The sequence below is a fragment of the Ambystoma mexicanum genome, chromosome 4p (genome assembly GCF_040938575.1).
Source record: "Ambystoma mexicanum isolate Mex_15411 chromosome 4p, UKY_AmexF1_1, whole genome shotgun sequence".
In the NCBI taxonomy this organism is placed as follows: domain Eukaryota; kingdom Metazoa; phylum Chordata; class Amphibia; order Caudata; family Ambystomatidae; genus Ambystoma; species Ambystoma mexicanum.
In genome coordinates, this window is record NC_090927.1 from 1,234,146,179 (window position 1) to 1,234,166,750 (window position 20,572).

Genomic DNA, 20,572 nt, shown 5'->3' on the forward strand with positions numbered 1-20,572 from the left:
GCAATGCATGACAACAGGTATAACGGATGCAGTGGGAACTATGAAACGATGGTCTAGTGATGTTTCACACATGCTGAGCACTTCTTTGAGCACTTCTTTGATTTATTGCTGATCAACGTTATTTTTCGTTCCCCTCCTTTGCCAGGGTAAGGGCATTGCACAGGTATGCAAGGAAAGTAGGATTAAATACAGCAAACTCAGGACCTTGAAGCCAAAAAGCTGTAGCCTACAAATTCTTCTTGGTACTATGGTGCTAATTTGCAATGCCATCTCAGATGTTCTGTGAGCATTTATTTGACATGCTCATACACGCTATTAATAGAGGTATAATTCTCCTGTAGAGCTAGGGAATATGGGAGTGAGCCCGGCTCATGCAGCAGACTGCTGTGACGCAGGATAGATGGTTTGGCAGCAAATATGGCTGTGGTGATAGAATAGTGGGGGGCAACATACGGCCCTTTTGACCCTTACTTCCATGATCACTCATTGACTATACCGGTTAGGGAAGACAGTTGTAGAACAAAACACCTTGAGGGCTGCAGGGTAACCATCCACTGGCGTTGGTTAAAAATAATCAAGCTGTTGAACAAGTTACTTTCTTACCTGGTAACGTTCTTTCGATGGGATGGTCCGACGACGTATTCCATATCTATGACATTTAATCACCACAGCTGTGCTGCTTCGCAAACTTTTTTCGGCGTCTGCGTCCTGCGTCGATGCGCCGTCGTCGAGGACCTCCTCTGACGTCCGACGTCATCCGATGTGATAAGTAGGACGCACGACGCCCGTAGCCTCAGTTGTAGTTTTTTCCCCCCAGAACGTGTGACATTAGTCAACTGTCAGTCAGACACAAAGCCTTGCGGAACGTAAGCTGCAATCGCAAAAGAAATTCTGCAGCGGGGAAGGCAGGGCGGGAGCGATATGGAATACGTCGTCGGACCATCCCATCGAAAGAACGTTAACAGGTAAGAAAGTAACTTGTTCTTCGAGGGGATTGGGTCCTCTGACGTATTCCATATCTATGACAGACTCCCAAAGCAGTACCAGAGCAAGGAGGAGGGAAAGAATTTAGAATCAAAATTTAGAATAGCCAATCAAATAGCAGAGCAAAGGACCGCCTTGCTAAAGGCCAGATCCTGTCCTCGGATGGAATCGAGGGAATAGTGACATACAAATGTATGTACTGAAGCCCAGGTGGCTGCATCACAGATGTTGCGAATAGGAACACCCCTCTGTAGGGCAGTAGATGCAGCCACACCCCTGGTAGAATGGCCCCGCAAGCCAGCCGGTGGGTCCTTACCTGCCAAGCGTTCACACTCCGAGATGGCCAAAATAATCCAGCGAGACAAAGTCTGTTTCGTCACAGCTTGCCCCAAACGCTTTCCAGCGTAACCAATAAAGAGTTGATCGTCCACTCTGACCCGGGACATGCGTGAAACATAAAAGCTTAAAGCTCTCCTAGGATCAAGCCTATGGAGCCTCTCCTCTTCCTTACCAGGATGCGGAGGAGGATAGAATGCCGGAAGAACAACCTTCTGGGCCAAATGAAATTCCGTCACTACCTTCGGAAGAAAAGAAGGACGAACTCTAAGGACAACCCTGTCCTTGTGAAATACAGTGAAGGGTGGCTTAACTGAAAGTGCCTGTAACTCACTCTGCGAGCGAAAGTAACCGCAACTAAAAACACAGTTTTCAGAGTTAACAGCCTCAAAGGGCAAGAATGTAGAGGCTCAAATGGAGCACCCATAGGAAACTTAAGAACGAGGTTTAAATCCCAACCGGGCACCAGGAAAGGTGACGGAGGGAACACATTAGTGAGCCCTTTCAGAAACTGTGAAATTAAAGGGATTTTAAAGTAAGAACACTCTTCAGACGAGCGCTTAAAGATGGACAGCGCCGCCAGGTAACCTTTAATGGTACCCACTTGCAAGCCCCTGTGGGCCAAAGAAAGTAAAAAGGACAGAACCATGGGGATGTCACATGCAAAAGGATCCACATTCTGAACTCTGCACCAGTCACAGAATTTACGCCAACGGCAACGGTACAGAGACTTTGTTGCTGGCCTTCGGGCCGAAAGCAACACCTCCATCACGTCTTCAGGGAGGTCCCAATCCTTATACCTCAACCTTACAGAAGCCAAGCGTGAAGGTTGAGGGATCTGACCTCTGGATGGAGAACCTGAACCCCCTCCCGTGAGAGCAGATCGTCTCGGTAGGGAAGACGATGTGGAGGGCAGATGGACAAGTCGAGAAGGTCCGGGTACCACGTCCTCCGATCCCACGCCGGAGCAATGAGGAACATCCCGGAACCGAACTTCCGTAACCTCCGCAGCACTTGCGGGATGACGGGGACTGGAGGAAACGCGTACAGCAGCGGGAATGACCACTCCACCACGAACGCGTCTCCTAAGGCTCCTTTTGGAGGAAATTTGCGCGAGCAAAACCTTTCGCACTTCCGGTTGACACTGGAGGCGAAGAGATCCACTTGAGGGGTCCCCCAAAGGGCGAAGATCTTCAGGAGAATCTCCTGAGCCAACTCCCACTCATGAGAGATTGCGCTCTGCCTGCTCAGAGCGTCCGCCGTCACGTTTTCGTCTCCGGCCAGATGAACTGCCGAGATCGAAACTTCCTGCTGGATGGCCCAGAACTCGAGCTGCATCGCCTCCCTGCACAGAGGAAGTGACCCTGCCCCCCCCCCTTTTTGTTGAGGTAGTGCATGGCCACTGTGTTGTCTGTCAGAATCAGGACATTCTTCCCTCGCAGTCGGCAGAAAAGCCTTCAGCGCAAGCCTGACAGCCCGCAGCTCCAACAGATTGATATGGAGTCTGGACTCCGACGGAGACCAACGACCGCTGACTGTCAGCCCGTTGGCATGAGCTCCCCATCCCGTGAGGGATGCATCCGTCACAATCATCACCTCCGGCCAGGGAAGCCAAAATGGAGCCCCCTTCATCAAGTTGCCTTCGACGGCCCACCACAGAAGGTCCCAGGCGACCGAGGGCGGCACCTGAACCGGGTCCGACATCCTGCCGGAGGACTGCGACCATTGCGTCTTGAGTGCCCACTGCAAAGATCTCATCCGCAGGCGAGCCTCTGGCACCAGAAGAATGCAGGATGCCATGAGGCCGAGCAACTTCAAGAACTCGAACGCTGGGAGCGTCTGGGCATGCTGAAACTTGTGCACCATCTGCTGAATGTGAACAGCCCTCACCTGGGGAGGAAAACACTGCCCCAGGGAAGTGTCGAGCACTGCTCCGATGTACTGGAGCCGCTGTGTTGGCGTCAAATGGGACTTCTTTAAATTGAGGGAGAAGCCCAGCTTGTGAAGGGAGTGGCAGGTGACGGACAGATGATCCAGGACTTGCTCGGGAGAGCTGCCCCTTATCAACCAATCGTCCAGGTAGGGGTAGACGTGAATCCCCCCTTGCCTGAGATGCGCTGCCACCACCACCACCATGAGTTTGGTGAAAACCCTCGGGGCGGAGGTCAATCCGAACAGCAGGACCCGAAACTGAAAGTGCGAGTCGCCAACCGCGAACCTCAGGTACTTCTTGTGCTTGGGATGGATCGGCACATGGAAGTAAGCATCCTTGAGGTCGAGTGACACCAGCCAGTCCTGAAGCTGAAGGGCCTGGAGGACTTGAGAGAGAGTAACCATCTTGAACTTGTCCTTCCTGAGGAGTTTGTTCAAACCGCGCAAGTCCATGATGGGTCTCAATCCTCCGTCTTTCTTCGAAATCAAAAAATAAGGGGAATACCATCCCTTGTTCCTCTCCGCTACAGGCACCAGTTCTATGGCGTCTTTCTCCGGGAGGGCTTGAATTTCCTGCGCAAGGAGCGGATCCGGACTCTGCAAAGAGAGGTTCCCCGGTGGATTGTCGCGAGGCCTGTGCCGAAAGGGAAGACAGTAGCCGTGGGTTATGATCTCCAGAACCCACACATCTGAAGTAATGGCTTGCCACTCTACAAGATGCTGCGCCAGCCTTCCCCCAACCGGCGAACCATGGGACATGGCCTCATGACTGAGTGGGAGCGGCTGCGGCGTTACCTGAGGGCAAAGAGGCAACTGCCCGAGCACCCTTGGCACCACGGGTACCCTGTCCACCTCTGGTACCCCTACGTTGGCCTCTTTGACTGCCAGCTCCTCTCGCTTTACTGAAGGACGAGTAATAGCGAAAGGAACCACCCCTCCACTGCTGTCCCCTAGGACGAAAAGGCGGAGGTTGGCGAACAGCAGCGCCCAACGACTTCGCTGCAGCTTTTGAGGTCTGCAACCTCTCAAGGCTCTCGTCAGCCTTGCTGCCAAGAAGGTGTTCACCGTCAAAGGGCATGTTGAGGAGCCGGGACTGCACATCAGGAGCAAACCCGACTTCCGCAACCACGCAAACCTGCGTATCACAGTGCTCGCCGCCATGGACCTACTGACGCATTCAGCTAAGTCCAAACCCGACTGAACGGACTCACACATGGCATCCTTACCATCCTGGACCATAGCAAGGAAACCATCCCGTTCGTCCCCTTCGGGAATATGTTCAGCCGCTAACGCAACACAGTTCCACAGAGTGTGTGTGAAACGAGACAAGGCACAAATGGAGTTGGCCGCCTGAAGCGCCATACCACCAGTAGAAAACACTTTCTTCGCCCAGCCATCAAAACGTTTGTCGTCCCTATCAGGAGGGATGGTAGGGTACGACTTCTGCTTTGCCGGGGCCATGGCCGCCTGCACCACCAAACTCTCCGGAGTGGGGTGCCTGGTCAAGTAGCAGGGGTCGCTACTGGCTGGACGGTATTTTCGCGACAAGGACCTGCCCACCGCCGGGAGACACTACGGAGCAGTCCAAGCCGCCGCCACCCTTCTCTGTAAAGCCATATGGAACGGCAGTACCGTGTCAGTTGGGGGACCAACATCAAGGATGTCCGTGAGATCATCCTGCACAAACTCCCCTGGGGGAGCAGACCATCCCAAGTACTCAGAAACCCTAGCCATAAGGCGCCGGTACGAGGAATTGGCATGAGAGCCAGGCTCAGGCCTACAAAACTCCACCTCCGGAGAGGTGTCCAGTCCACTGGCATCATGCAGTGACTGCCTCAAATCGTCAAACTGACTATGGCCCGAGACAATTTCATCTGGAACCAGGCCATCAGAATCCTCATCCGCCTCTGAAATATATTCCAGGTGGCGAAAAGAAGGCACCCGAGAGTGCTTGCTCTTAACCAGAGCCTTCCTAGGGGGTTCCCCTGTGCCACGGGGTACCTCCGACACGAAAGGCGTCGATGGCGTCGAGCGAATCGGCGTCGAGAGAACAGGCATCGGCGCCGAGAGGATCGGCGTCGACGTCGAGTAAATCGGCGCCAACGTCAGATGCAGCGCCGCCAGCATAGGCGGCGTCGACACATCCCTCGAAGCCGGAGCCTCGAGAAAGCCTGTCGACGCCTCAGACGTCGATGTCTTCCTCGAAGACCTCACAGGTGCACACGGTCTCGAACGCGTCGAGGACCGGGACCTGGAACGGGTACGTCGAGAACGAGTCTCCTTGTCCGAACGGGACCTCTCCCGTGACTCGTGCCGACCACTCTTGCGAGTGGTGTCTCTCGACCTCTCACGACCGACCCCACTCGGGGGCGTGGACGGCTTAGTACCCTGCGACTCGAGAATCGCCAGCATTTTCTTCCCGAAGGAAGCCCCTTCCTCCGGCGTTGCACGGCTGGTGGGGTAAGCGACGTGCCGGGCAGAGTCCTCCGAAGAGGACCTGGAAGACGACCGGTGTCAGCGCTTCCGAGAATGCCTCGAAGAGGCTGAGGAGTGGCGAGACCGACTCCTAGAAGGAGACCCACGAGACTTCCGACGATGACGCGGAGAGTCACCTCTCGAATCATCCGTCGAAAGCCCCGCAGACTTCGACTTCCGGGGCTTGGACACCCGACCTACCGACAACTTCTTCTTACGTTCGCGTAAGGCTTTGGACGTGAGCGACTGGCAGTCGATACAATCATCCGTGTCGTGGGCCTCCCCGAGGCACCAGAGGCAGGCGTCGTGCGAGTCCGTCACCGACATCTTGGACCCACACTCCCCGCACTTCTTGAAGCCCGGACGCAGGGTCGAAGACGAAGTAGAAGACATCTTCACACAAAGGATTTCACAAAAACGAACAGGTTCGAAGAAGCGAGAAGAACAGAACTCCAAAGAGTCGAGGCGTTAACCGAGATTCACGAAGCAACACGTTCGCGGATAAAACGGAACTGAGGCTACGGGCGTCGTGCGTCCTACTTATCACATCGGTGACGTCGGACGTGGTCCTCGACGACGGCGCATCGACGTCATCAACGCAGAAAAAAGTTTTCGAAGCAGCACAGCTGTGGTGATTACATGTCATAGATATGGAATACATCGGAGGACCCAATCCCCTCGAACCAAAATTACTCAGTTTTATTGTCATGAATATCAGGCTTATCACTCAATTCGTCGGAGTTAGAACAGTCTTTATCCAGAACCCACTCCTCCTCACCTGATTCTTCTGTGGATATCTCGTGTCTTCGCCCTTTTCTCCTTGATGACTTCTTTTTAGAGAAGAGAAATGGTCTTCTGCGGTTAGAAGCCACCCTGTCCCCCTGGTAAAACAGGGAAGCAAGGGACTCCTTTCCCGAAGAAGCCGCAAGAGAGGAAAAAAGCGTGTGCTTAAAAAAACCTCTGAGTGTTGGAGTCTTGATGCGGTGTAGGATTACCAGACAAGGATCTATTCCAGGTAAGTGGTTGATTCCGAAGGTGTAGTTGTTCCAGGTAGTAGAAGAAATCCGTGACCGCCGAGGATCACGTGAGAATGGAGTCGGAGCCGAAAGCGATGGTAGCAGGGTCACCGCAAGAACGGAATGCCGGAAGGACAGCACGCCGGAAAAGAGGTTGAACGGCTAGAGTCGCCTGAAAAGGTAAGCAGAAGAAAAAATAGAAAAGAAGGAAGTAAGAAGAAAGAAACAGCAGACCCGAGAGAGGTCGGAATACAGTAAAGCGAGTGAAAGGGGGAGGGGCCAAGAAGCCGAAAGTGAGGGCAGAGAGAGGAAAGAGGAAAAACAGAGTCCAAGGAAGGTAGACAAAGACGCTACCGAAAGCTACAAAAAATGCGGAATGGAAGGGGCAGGGAGGCACAAAGGAAGGAAAGGAAACCGGGCCGAGACCGGTAAGGCAGCACAAAGCAGGCAAGCTGGAAGCAGGTCTGAACGGTGCGGAGCACAACTGCAAAAAGTTGCAACGCGCCAAACAGACCAAGGGGGCATGGTTAAATAGCGAAACCAGGAAGAGGCCAGGAAAGAGACTAGAGCGTAACAGGAAGTAGGAGATAGCGTGGAAATATTCAATGGCGGCAGAGTTGCCATTGGCTACCTAGACGCCAAGGGAATCTCCTTGCAAACGGCATGACATTTATTTTGGCCATTTTTCAAAATGATTCCCCAAGTTAAAAAATGATGGTGAAATATAACTTACGATTTAACACCTCCACCAGAAAAGTAATAGGCATTTGTGTACAATGCCGAGTGAAACACTGCAATCAATATCTCTTAAATTAGAATGAAAGTTTCCCATGTGTTGATATGCAATATAAAAACAATATGCATGCAACGTATGTGATAAAGAACTATTGCATGGAAATTCTAAGAAGGTTTTAAAAGAGGTGTGCAACGTTACCTTCATTATTGGAAGGAGATCTTCCACTCTGTAGACTTTTGCCAGCGCCTCTCGAACCTCTTCAAGTCCCTTTGGGTTATTGGCACTAAAAACACAAAAGCACAAACAAATGCATTAAAATAGTTCCAATATGGTAGAAAAACTAGTTTATCAGCCAGGGGCTTTTTTTCTTCATTAAAGTAATTAGGTTGTGGCAGTCTTCATCCTTCCACTGCCCCCTTAAAACACAAAATATTGATTTTGGTCAGGAACCAAAACATGAACAAATTAAATCGGGAGTATGCTTTCGGAATGCATGCAAACAGAAAACGGCAAAACCCCCTTAGGGTTTTTTGCTCAACAACGCTAAAGATATGTATAGGCTCCATGTTCAGAAGTTGGAATGTTGGGAGTACCTAAACACAATTGCGTGTTTTTTTATTTTGGAGAAAGCAATTAAAAGAAATGAAGCATTCTTCTGGAAAATGCATTAATCTTTCCAAACACTGAAGTATCATATTCTATGTCAGACTCTTGAAATCATAATTATTATGCCATGAGGTGTGTAAAAAGAAAATAAAATGACAGCTCTTTAATTCTTTCTTTTTGCCAAAGCAGTATATGGGAGCTCAATGAACAATGCAGGAGCTCACCTGCTCTGTGAGGTCTAGAAAAGATGACCACTTAAAGGAACATCCTAGCTACACAATAACCTCACACTGTATAGGGGGGACTGTTCTAAAAGCACAACCCACGAAAGAAGCCAAAATAAGGCTCTCGTCTCAAACAGTAGCAGCAATACATTTTAGAGACAACTTACTCTAAAATCCCTTTAAGAATATGTGAACAATAAGACTTGTCAAAGTACTGTACGAGCCATTGTCAATTGGACACTTGAAGAATGACTTAGGAGATGCAAGGACATGCTGACAATCCCTTACCTTTGGTTTCCTTGGTGGAGGCTAAGTGATTGCTACCTCTATCGAGATCCAGCAAAGCGGCGTTCCAAGGCAGCGGTGCCCAGAAGTGTACTTAGACAAGCCCCACATCTAGGAAATCTACAGCTCAAGCATGTACATGGAGAAGGAACGAGGAGGTTTACTATGCAGAAGTGATGCCCGGAAATTTGAAGACTGTCTATAAAAAGAGACAACCACCATCCCTTCCCTGCTTTGGAAATTTCAAGGAGCTTCCTGCGCCTTGCCCCAAAGCTTTGTTGATCTTGCGTTCTCTGCAGCACTACTCATTGCCTTCCTCTGCCCTTCTCTTTGTTAATCCAAGCTGGTTCACTACCTCTCTGTTTACTGACTTGAGGAGGAGTGCGCTCTTCTCTAGATCCACCTCAACCCCAAGGACGGAGTCCCAAGCATTTCCAATAAAACATTAGCCATTGTACTACAGTGACCCTCCTCTCTCGTTGCCATCTATCGGTCTGCGCCTTCTACAGCCATTGAGTGTTTGGTACCATCATCTTCTTACAAAAGGACAGTAAGAGGACTTGCACATCTTGCAATATGTAGACTATTTATAAGAGGTCTCCCCAATATAGAGCCCTATAGCCAGCCCTGGGCCAGCCTCCCCATGTGGCTCTGAACGAGTGTGATTCTGTGTGTGCAGGATGGGTTAGATTCAAATAAGCATTTCAAATCAGGTGTTCCAACTAGGGGAACATGGCTCACCCGAGTTCTATGGACCAAAGCAATTTCATTTCGGTCCACATTATTGAATTCTGTCTGCAAACGTGGGACGCTCTGGGGCTCTGCACTTGTCAGTGTGAGTTACTCCGGCAGTGGGGCACCCGGACGTCTGAGTAAACGACTACCCCATTGTTTGGTAATAGTAGTTACTGTCGTGAGATGAGTATATTTTCCAGGCTGTGAAGACAAGTGGGCATGTTCTTCCAACAAAAGGCTTAGCATAAAGAGCTTGCTGCACTATCTGCATTATGTGTTTTTCCGGTTATTGGTGCAGTGAAGGGGACAAATGTCTTACTAGGGTATGCCATTGATTGTACCGCTTGACGAATTGGCGGAAACATTTGAGGACTAACAGACTCACACCACAGTTCTTTCTGAATGTGTTCATACATATTTATGATTTTGCATTCCTGTTGGAAAGTATTGGAAATTTCGCATTTGATTGGACAAACTGCATGTCCATAATGCACCTTTTGGTGGTTTGGAAATCATGGCTATTTCTATATAAAATCTTGATAACTACAATCCGCAGAAGTCTAATGGGCCAGATTTGTTTCTCCTATCCAAGGCTTGGAGGAGGGGTACAGGTGGGAGATTGATATCAAGTGTAGTGGTTCAGGTTCAGCTAGTGAGCCTTTTGAAACTCAAGGGCGTTTCCGTATTTTTGCAGCAAGCTGCAGGATCTCTTTGCTTTTGGCACTGAGCGCGTTTCCAGACCCTATTGCTTTGAACAATGGTTTCCTGTTGAGCCCTGATGCTGCTGTCTACTATGGCCAGAACATGTTCCAGTGCTCTTGGTGCCTTGTTTTTGCGAACTGTCCGTCAGATATTTGCCATCTGCCACTCTGCTCTCTCTCCTCTCTGTTCATAGCTTCCCTTGATTCTAGTACACAGTTTCAGACCAGAGTTTTCTTGATACAAGTCCGTAGTTCAGTCTGCAGGTCCTTGATTGCAGTCCATAGTTTATAATTAGCTTTTCGTGTCCACAGTACCCATTTTCTTTGTCTCTAGTACTCTTATTGCTGGCTCCCCATTTTCTGTCTTGAAACTTTACTTCCTGTTCCTTTCCAGATTATTTGGTGAGAGGAACACGTTACTCTCTTACCTGGTAACGTTCTTTCGATGGGATGGTCCGACGACGTATTCCATATCTATGACAGTAATCACCACAGCTGTGCTGCTTCGGAAAATCTTTCGGCGTCTGCGTCGATGACGTAGATACGCCGTCCTCAAGGGCCTCCGTCGAGCCGACGTCACCGGATGTTATAAGTAGGACGCACGTAGCCCCAGTTGTAGTTTTTCCCCCAGAACGTGTGGCACCAAACCACTGCCAGTATGTCCACAAAAAGCCTTGCGGAAACGTAAGCTGCAATCGCATAAGAAATTCTGTAGTGGGGCAGGTAGGGAGGGAGCGATATGGAATACGTCGGACTATCCCATTGAAAGAACGTTACCAGGTAAGAGAGTAACTTGTTCTTCGAGGGGATTGGGTCCTCCAACGTATTCCATATCTATGACAGACTCTCAAAGCAGTACCAACGTATGGAGGAGGGAAAAAGAATTTATAACACAGAAATTTAGAATGCCCAATCAAATTGCAGAGTAAAGGACCACCTTGCCAAAGGCCAGATCCTGCCCATGGATAGAATCTAGGGAGTAGTGTCGTACAAAAGTATGGACCGAAGCCCATGTGGCTGCTTCACAGAACACCCCTCTGCAGGGCAGTAGAGGCAGCCATACCCCTAGTAGAATGGGCCCGTAAGCCTACCGGAGGGTCCTTACCCACCAGGCGGTAACATTCAGAAATTGCCAATATAATCCATCTAGACAAAGTCTGCTTAGTCACAGTTTATCCCAAACGCCTTCCAGCGTAACTAATAAAGAGCCGATCGTCCACTGTGACCCGGGACATGTGTGAAATGTAGAAGCTTAAAGCTCTCCTAGGATCCAACCTATGGAGCCTCTCCTCTTCCTTACCAGGATGTGAAGGAGGATAAAATGACAGAAGAACAACCTTCTGGCTTAAATGAAATTCCGACACCACCTTCGGAAGAAAGGAAGGACAAACTCTAAGGACAACCCTGTCCTTATGAAACACAGTGAAGGGTGGCTTAACTGAAAGTGCCTGCAACTCACTCAGCAAGTGAAAGTGACCGCAACTAAAAACACAGTATTAAGGGTTAACAGCCTCGAAGGACAAGAATGTAAAGGCTCAAACGGAGCACCCATAAGGAATTTCAGAACAAGGTTCAAATCCCAACCAGGCACCTGGAAAGGTGACGGCGGAAACACATTAGTGAGTCCTTTGAGAAACTGAGAAATTAAAGGAATTTTGAAATAGAAACACTCCTCAGACAAGCGCTTAAAAATAGACAGCGCTGCCAGGTAACCTTTAACAGTACCAACTTGCAGGCCCCTGTGGGCCAAAGAAAGCAAAAAAGATAGAACCACAGGAATGTCACATGAAAAAGGGTCCACATTCTGAACCCTGCACCAGTCGCAGAACTTTCTCCAACGGCAACGGTACAGGGACTTAGTCGCCGGCCGTCTGGCCGAAAGCAACACCTCCATCACGTCTTCCCAATCCTTGTACCTCAACCTTTCAGAAGCCAAGCGTGAAGGTTGAGGGACCTGACCTCTGGATGGAGAACCTGACCCCCCTCCCGTGAGAGAAGATCGTCTCGGTAGGGAAGACGACGTGGAGGGCAGATGGACAAGTCGAGAAGGTCCGGGTACCACGTCCTCCGGGCCCATGCCGGAGCAATGAGGATCATCCGGGAACCAAACCTCCGTAGCCTCCGCAGCACTTGCGGGATGACGGGGACTGGAGGAAACGTGCACAGTAGTGGGAAGGACCACTCCACCACGAACGCGTCTCCTAAGGCTCCTTTTGGAGGAAATTCCCGCGAGCAAAACCTTTCGCACTTCCGGTTGACACCGGGGGCGAAGAGATCCACTTGAGGGGTCCCCCAAAGGGCGAAGATCGCCAGGAGAATCTCCTGAGCCAGCTCCCACTCGTGAGAGATAGTGCTCTGCCTGCTCAGAGTGTCCGCTGTCTTTTTTTCATCTCCGGCCAGATGAACTGCCGAGATCGAAACTTCCTGCTGGATGGCCCAGAACTCGAGCTGCATCGCCTCCATGCACAGAGGAAGTGACCCCACCCCCCCTTTTTGTTGAGGTAGTGCATGGCCACTGTGTTGTCTGTCAGAATCAGGACATTCTTCCCTCGCAGTCGGCAGAAAAGCCTTCAGCGCAAGCCTGACAGCCCGCAGCTCCAACAGATTGATATGGATCTGGACTCCGACGGAGACCAACGACCGCTGACTATCAACTCATTGGCATGAGCTCCCCATCCTGTGAGGGATGCGTCCTTCACGATCGTCACCTCCAGCCAGGGCAGCCAAAATGGAGCCCCCCTCATCAGATTGCCTTCGACGGCCCACCACAGAAGGTCCTGGGCGACCGAGGGCAGCACCTGAACAGGGTCCGACACCCTGCCGGAGGACTGTGACCACTGTAGCTTGAGGGCCCATTGCAGAGATCTCATCCGCAACCTGACCACTGGCACCAGAAGAATGCAGGATGCCCTGAGGCCGAGCAACCTCAAGAACTCGAACGGCAGGAGCATCTGGGCAAGTTGAAACTTGTGCACCATCTGCTGAATGTGAAGGGCCCTCACCTGGGGCGGGAAACACTGCCCCAGGGATGTGTCAAGCACTGCTCCGATGTACTGGAGCCGCTGTGTTGGCGTCAAGTGGGACTTCTTTATGTTGAGGGAGAAGCCCAGCTTGTGAAGGGAGTGACAGGTGACGGACAGATGATCCAGGACCTGCTCGGGTGAGCGTGCCCAGATCAAGCAATCGTCCAGGTAGGGGTAGACGTGAATCCCCCCCTTTCCTGAGATACGCTGCCACCACCACCATGAGCTTGGTGAAGACGCGAACGGCAGGACCCGAAACTGAAAGTGCAAGTCGCCAACTGCGAACCTCAGGTATTTCTTGTGCTTTGGATGGATTGGCACATGAAAGCGTCCTTGAGGTCGAGACACACCAACCAGTCCTGAAGTTGAAGGGCATGGAGGACTTGAGAAAGAGTAACCATCTTGAAATTGTCCTTCCTGAGGAGTTTGTTCAAACCGCACAAGTCCATGATGGGTCTCAATCCCCCGTCTTTCTTCGAAATCAAAAAATAAGGGGAATACAATCCCTTGTTCCTCTCCGCTACAGGCACCAGTTCTATGGCGCCTTTCTCCAGCAGGGATTGAATTTCCTGCAGAAGGAGCGGATCCGGACTCTTCAAAGAGAGAATCCCTGGTGGATTGTTGTGAGGCCTCGGCCGGAAAGGAAGACAGTAGCCGTGGGCTATGATCTCCAGAACCCACACATCTGAAGTTCTGGCACGCCACTCTACAAGATGCTGCGCCAGCCTTCCCCCAACCGGCGAACCATGGGATATGGCCTCAGGACTGAGCTGAAGCTGCTGCGGCAGTGCCTGAGGGCAAAGGAGCAACTGCCCGAGCGGCCTTGGCACCTCGAGTACCCCGTTTTTCACCTCTGGCACTCCTACAGTGGCCCCCTTGACTAGCAGCTCCTCTCGATTTACTAAAGGACGAGTAATATCGAAAGGAACCTCCCCTCCATTGTTGTCCCCTAGGACAAAAAGGCGTAGGTTGGCGAACTGCAGCACCCAACGACTTCGCTGCAGCTTTGGAGGTCTGCAACCTCTCAAGGCTCTCGTCAGCCTTGCTGCCAAAAAGATGTTCACCATCAAAGGGCATGATGAGGAGCAGAGCTTGCACATCAGGAGCAAACCCCGACTTCAGCAACCACGCAAACCTGCGAATAACGGTGCTCACCGCCATGGACCGGCTAACGCAATCAACCATGTCCAGACCAGACTGAACGGACTGACACATGACGTCCTTGCCATCCTGCATGATAGCAAGAAAACCATCCCGTTCCTCCCCTTCGGGAATATGTGCAGCCGCTAAGGAGATACAGTTCCCCAGAGTGTGCGTGAAACGAGACAAGGCACAAAAGGCACAGAAGGGGAGGAACGGGATGGTTTTCTTGCTATCATGCAGGATGGCAAGGACGCCATGTGTCAGTCCGTTCAGTCTGGTCTGGAGTTGGCAGCCTGAAGCGCCATACCCCCAGAAGAAAACACCTTCTTCGCCCAGCCGTCAAAACGTTTGTCGTCCCTATCAGGAGGGATGGTGACGTAGGACGCCTGCTTTGCTGGGGCCGTAGCCCCCTGCACCACCAAACTCTCCGGAGTGGGGTGCGTGGTCAAGTAGCAGGGGTCACCTGGCTGGGCGATATTTCTTCGGCAAGGACTTGCTCACTGCCGGGAGACTCTCCGGAGAAGTCCAAGCCGCAGCCACCCTTCTCTGCAAGGTCATATGGAATGGCAGTACAGGGTCAGTTGGTGGACCGTGGTCGAGGATATCAGCCAGATCAGCCTGCTGAAAATCCCCAGGGGGGGGGCAGACCACCCCAGGTAATCCGTGACACTCGACATCAGGCACCGGTAAAAGGAGTCGGCATGCGCGCCAGGCTCAGGCCTACCAAACTCCACCTCCGGAGAGGTGTCCAGTCCACTGGCATCGTGCAACGACTGGCGCAGGTCCTCAAGTTGGCTATGACCGGAAAGAAGGCCATCAGGAACCTCACCTTCCTCAGACCCCTCATCCACCTCAGAAATATAATCCAAATGCTGGAAAGAGGGTACAGAAAAAGGCACAAAGACATGTTTAGCCTTGGGCAGAGCCTTTCTGGGGGGTTCCACTGTGCCACGGGGTACCCCCGACAAAGCCGCCTCGAAAGGCGTAGATGGAATCAGCGTCGAGCGCGGCACCGATAGCTTCGGCGGCGTCGACAGGCCTCCAGGGCGGAGCCCTGAGCGTGTCTCTCGACAGCCTGGGCACTGATGGCTTCGACGACTTCCTCAGAGGCAGAGCCTTGAGAGAGTCCGTCGACGACCTCAGCGCCGCCGGCATCGATGTCTTCTTCGAAGGCTTCACAGGTTCTCGCGGTCTCGAGGATGTGGAGGACCGGGACCTGGAACGGGCATGCCTAGAGCGGCCATCCTTGTCCGACCAGGACCTCAAAGGCGCCCAGTGGTCACGACGACTGCTCGAGCCCGAAGGCGGACGAGTGGTGTCTCTAGTATGGCCATGTCCGGCGTCCTCAGGCAGCGCGGACGAACTGGAGCCCTGCGATTGAAAAATCGCCAACATCTCCTTTCGGAAGGAATCCCATTCCTCAGGAGTGGAATGCTTGTTGGGACAAGCAACCCGCTGACGTGTGGAGTCCTCGGACGAGGAAGGCGACCTGTGACGGCGCTTCCTGGAGTGCCTCGAAGAGGCAGTGGAATGGCCGGACCGACTCCCAGACCGAGAACCCCTGGACTCACGATGACGATGCGGAGAGTCGCCCCTCGAATCATCCGTCGAAAGACCAGTGGAACGCGACTTCCGGGGCTTGGCCACCTTACCGACCGACAGCTTCTTCTTACGCTCCCGCAAGGCCTTCGATGTGAGCGATTAGCAGTCAACACAGTCATCCTTATCATGGTCCTCCCCGAGGCACCAGAGGCAAGCGTTGTGCGTGTCCGTCAGTGACATCTTGGACCCGCACACCCGACACTTCTTAAACCCGGACCGCGGGGTGGAAGAAGCCGAAGACATTATGCAATATTCAATGAAGAAACTGGTTTGAAGAACCGAAAGAACAGGATTCAGTAGAATCGAGGCACGCCGAGATCTCCGAAGCGAACACGTTCGCGGAAAAAACGGAACTTAGGCTACAGGCGTCGTGCGTCCTACTTATAACATCCGGTGACGTCGGCTCGATGGAGGCCCTCGAGGATGGCGTATCGACGCAGAAAGATTTTCCGAAGCAGCACAGCTGTGGTGATTACGGTCATAGATATGGAATACTTCGGAGGACCCAATCCCCTCGAATTTGTGTTCATGTTTTTGACATCGCTTGTGCTTATTTAAGTGCCTCATTGAGAGTTTGGCTGCTGGGTTTCAGCAAGAAATCTCTGGCCCTTTCCTTTGCCATGCCTCTGTATTGCTTGCCATGCCACATTTGTTAACAGTGTCCTGGCTCCTGTTTCAGAAGGCAATCACTGGGGTTCATTACGAATTTGGTGGTATCTCTGTGGTATTACCACTGAGATACCACCAAACGGTATTACTGTTACTGCCATTTGGTCTGGGGTAATACAGCCAGATTACAAGTGGTGGTTTGGTGGTGTAAATCCCCACTTTTGCTGGTATTACCTCAGTTGGAATTACCGAATGGTAATAATGCTGATTTTTGGCACGTGAAGCTGCAGGTAACTTCTCCACTTTACCCCTCATAAATCAGTAGCATTACCATCCAGAAATTCCCCTGGAGGCAATATCAGCAAACTTGTAGTTTGGTGATGTCGGAAAAATGGAGGTAAATGGAATTACCTGCACTTTTTCTCTGCACCGTCAAACTCTAATGAGTCCCACTGTTTTCTTCCTGCTGGTCCTATACATGCTGCAGTCCCGCATTGTTCAGATATCTCTACTTCACCAGATGAAGCCTTTACTTCCACCCCCATAACTTGGGAACAGTGGTGCAGGCACTAGGGATCTTGCATACTTACGGGGTGATGCCCTCGTTGAAGGGCTCCAGGCTTCTCCCTCAGCCCCTCCCCCCTAAAAGCCACCCACCACACTGTGTACGCCTGTCTACCTGACAGACAAGGGGCCTCATTACAAGTTTGGCGGTAGCCTTGTCTGTAAAACCAGCAGGCTGCCGCCAAACGTACGATATTTTTCCAGCACCCGACAATGGGCAATTACCGGGTTATTACGGCCCCGCTGGACCCAGTAATTGCCCATTCGCAGGCGCCGGAAATAAATGCTCCCCATTCCCATTTCAGCCACATAGGGCTCAATGGGAATGGGGAGGTCGGATGCACTGGCACCATTCAGAATGCTGCTGGTGCATCCGACATGCGGGTGAGGCCCGCCCGGCAGGCTAGTACTGGCGAGCGGGAAGGCACCTGCGAGCAGAACTCGCAGTTTGCCGGTCCGGTAACCACGGTACCAGCAAGCTTACTGCTACCGTTGTTTTCGGACCGGCAAACATATAATGAGGCCCACGGTTTAAGTTACTTACCTGTAACTACTGTTCTCCAGCATGGGTCTGGCATGTATTCACATGCTCATGAATATTCCCAGACGTCAAGCTGGGAATCATCTGTGTAAGAAAAAAAGTTTCACTTTGACTTTAAAACTGTATTTCTCTAAACCAATGACTATCCTCTGGGTCATACTGCCCCCATCCAATGACACTCCTAAGCACCTTTCCTGGCAGCCATCTTCAGATTTGGCAAGCACGTAAAGTGGCAGTATGACCAAGAAGAGCTGCAGAGGGGCCGGAGAGAGAGTTCACATGTGAACCCATGCTGGAGAACAATAGTTACAGGTAAGTAACTTCATCCCTTCTCCAGCATGGGGTCTGGCATGGATTCACATGCTCATGAATAAAAATACATACCAGTACAATATTACACAACCACGGGAGGTGGCACGGCTCAACAGAAGCAATGAACTCTTACCTCAAGCAAACGGGCTCCCCTCAAGCAAACAGTTTGCGTAGCACTAATGGGGCAACCTTTACTTCACTATTATATCGTCTTTCTCATCATCTAATATGCTGATCAGTGTGCTCAAGATAGTAAACATTAATTTCTTGTACAATTGTGTCAAACTGCCTTGACACATCTCACACAATTAAATATATCCATTGAAGAGTTGATTGCAGCTCCCAATAGCACTATTTAAAAAGATTAAATTAGGAATTCTGATATTTGTATTAATATGGATAGATTGGCCAAGTTAAAACTATATACAGAATATTTAGAATATTCTACTCGGAGCTTTTGTTACAATCTTCCCTGTTCCTATTAAACCAAATTCTATTTGGTGCAAATACGTAGATTTATCATCTACCTTTGGTTTAATATCTTGCCCATGCTTGAGCACACTGGCCGCTGGAATAAAATACCTCGCAAGGAGAGGATAGGTTGTCCATGTACGGTGGAAATTGAGACCGCTCGTCACCTTCTAAAGCAATGTTTTAAGTTGAAACCTTGTTATCTAAAAAGCTCATTTTAAATGTATCCATAAATACGATTCAATTGAAGGTGATCAACTTTGAAACACTATAAACAGTGCAGAGTCTATTGTGATCACGGGAGCTGTATTCTATTTTTGGAGGGACTCTCTCCTGGGTCACAAGGCTCTGACCCCATTTTATGATTATATTTTAATCATTGGGATTTTGCTTTACTCCATGTTCTCTTTTAGCTGATCTGTTATTTTTACTTTCTTTTTTTAACATGGAAATGATTTAGATGTTATTTATATGAAGGTATTGATTTTAAAATTATGATAAGTGTTTATTTACTCATTGTAATTATTTGAAAGGGTGTGTATATTTATTAAAGGTTATGTGCAAAGGTTTGTTCATAACAAATAGCGCAATAAAAATGAAAAAAGGTTATTCCAGGGAGTATTTGGGGTTCGGGGAAGAGGCAGGGGCAGAAGAGCCCGCACAGTACAGTTTTTGAGGACAAAAGGGATATTCAGCACAACTGCGGATGCAGGGACAGCATACACCATACATACCACAGCAATATGCAAGGCCATGGACATTATATTAATGTTCAGTGTGCAATTATTGCAAACAGCTGGGACATTGGAAGAATAGTGTCCCCATGAGCCCAAATGTAGAGTGTTTCCAAACGCCCAGGACCAAGGTCCCAACCTGAACTCTGTAATGAGTGCTCCAGATACTTTTCCTAACCGAAATACCAGTGTGCCACACCCCTTTGCAAACCCTAATGCTACGAACGTTACACCTGGCCATCCTCAGCCACTGCTGACAGACCAGACGCATTTTGACTTGAAGTAGAAGAGGCTATCAACAGTAAACCTTTCATACCAGTGGACCAAGAGGGGCCATATGTACAATGTCGAGACAAGGGAAAGTACACCTTGCTTAGTTCATTACTGGTGCTAGTTGATCTGCCACATAATATGAAGGTTTCCAAATGTTCATTTATCCACAGAAATGGTGAAGACAGTGGGGGGTCTCTAATGTACCAGTAAAACAGCAGATAAAACAGCCCATCACAGTCACGCTAGGTTCTATTACAGATACACATGTCGTCCTCCTTCGCCATGGCTCTTCCTCTCAGTCAATTGGGCAGAAACATGTGTACGCTCAGATGTACCATTCATTGGACGGTGTGTTTCAAAGTGCCCCTGATCAAAATACTGAGGCCGATCTGGCAGTACTTCAGACATTAATTGCACCAGGTGCACAACCTGGGGAGGGAGAGTAGTGAACTGACCCAAAGGGCCTCAGATTATACTACAATCCCTATGGTCAGTACATGATTTTGAGGTTGGGTGCATCCATAATGTTGAACCAGTAGAGAATATGGTTGCTCCGTGTACCAAACACTTCTTGAAGCCAGAAGCCAAGGAGGGTATTACTCTGGTAAATGAATCCCTCTTGAGACAAGGTATTGTTGTTCCTACTAGTACTTCCAATATTGTCAGTTAAGAAGCATGGGAGAGATCCCTACAGATTCGTACAGGGTCTGAGGGAAATTAATTCAGTAGTTTTTCCATCCTTCTCTAGTGTTTCAAAACCAACCACTGTTCTAGCCTGTAAATCACCTACTGCAACTAATTTTAAGGGAGAAGATTTGAGTTCTGCTTTCTCCTCTGTTCCAATACATGTAGACAGCCAATATCTGTTTGCATTTTGCCACAGGGGAATTCAGTACATTGGATCCAGGTTGCCCCAAGGTCAGAGTACTCTAGCCCATTTTCCCAACAGCTAAATAATGATCTAGATGATATCAAATTCGTAGGCAAATCAGTGTTGGTGCAGTACATTGATGGACTCCTGTTGGCCTCTCCTTCATATGATGCTTTAAAGGAGCCCTTAAAACTGTATACTACAGTTAATACCCCTGAACCCATGCAATGGTCACCAGAAGCTGAAGAGACTTAAATGAAAATGAAGATGGTTGAGGGGCCTGCTTTGGGTTTACCCGATTATAAGTAAAGATGTACTTTGTGATGTCATGAGAGGAAAGGTTTTGCGCTTGTGGAGCTACTACAGAAACATAGGTTCCATCAAAAGCCTATTGCATAC

At 50.1% G+C, this 20,572-nt stretch overlaps 1 protein-coding gene across 5 annotated transcripts in view; it reads right to left on the minus strand.

Annotated features, from left to right (window-relative positions):
* Positions 1-20,572, minus strand: part of TTC13 (tetratricopeptide repeat domain 13) — a 1,871,796-nt gene that overhangs the window by 456,539 nt on the left and 1,394,685 nt on the right. For all 5 annotated transcript variants that reach the window (XM_069606893.1, XM_069606895.1, XM_069606894.1 and 2 more), the window contains one exon: positions 7,678-7,762. In XM_069606893.1, the coding sequence (XP_069462994.1) occupies positions 7,678-7,762 (85 nt within the window). The remainder of the gene's footprint in view (positions 1-7,677; positions 7,763-20,572) is intronic.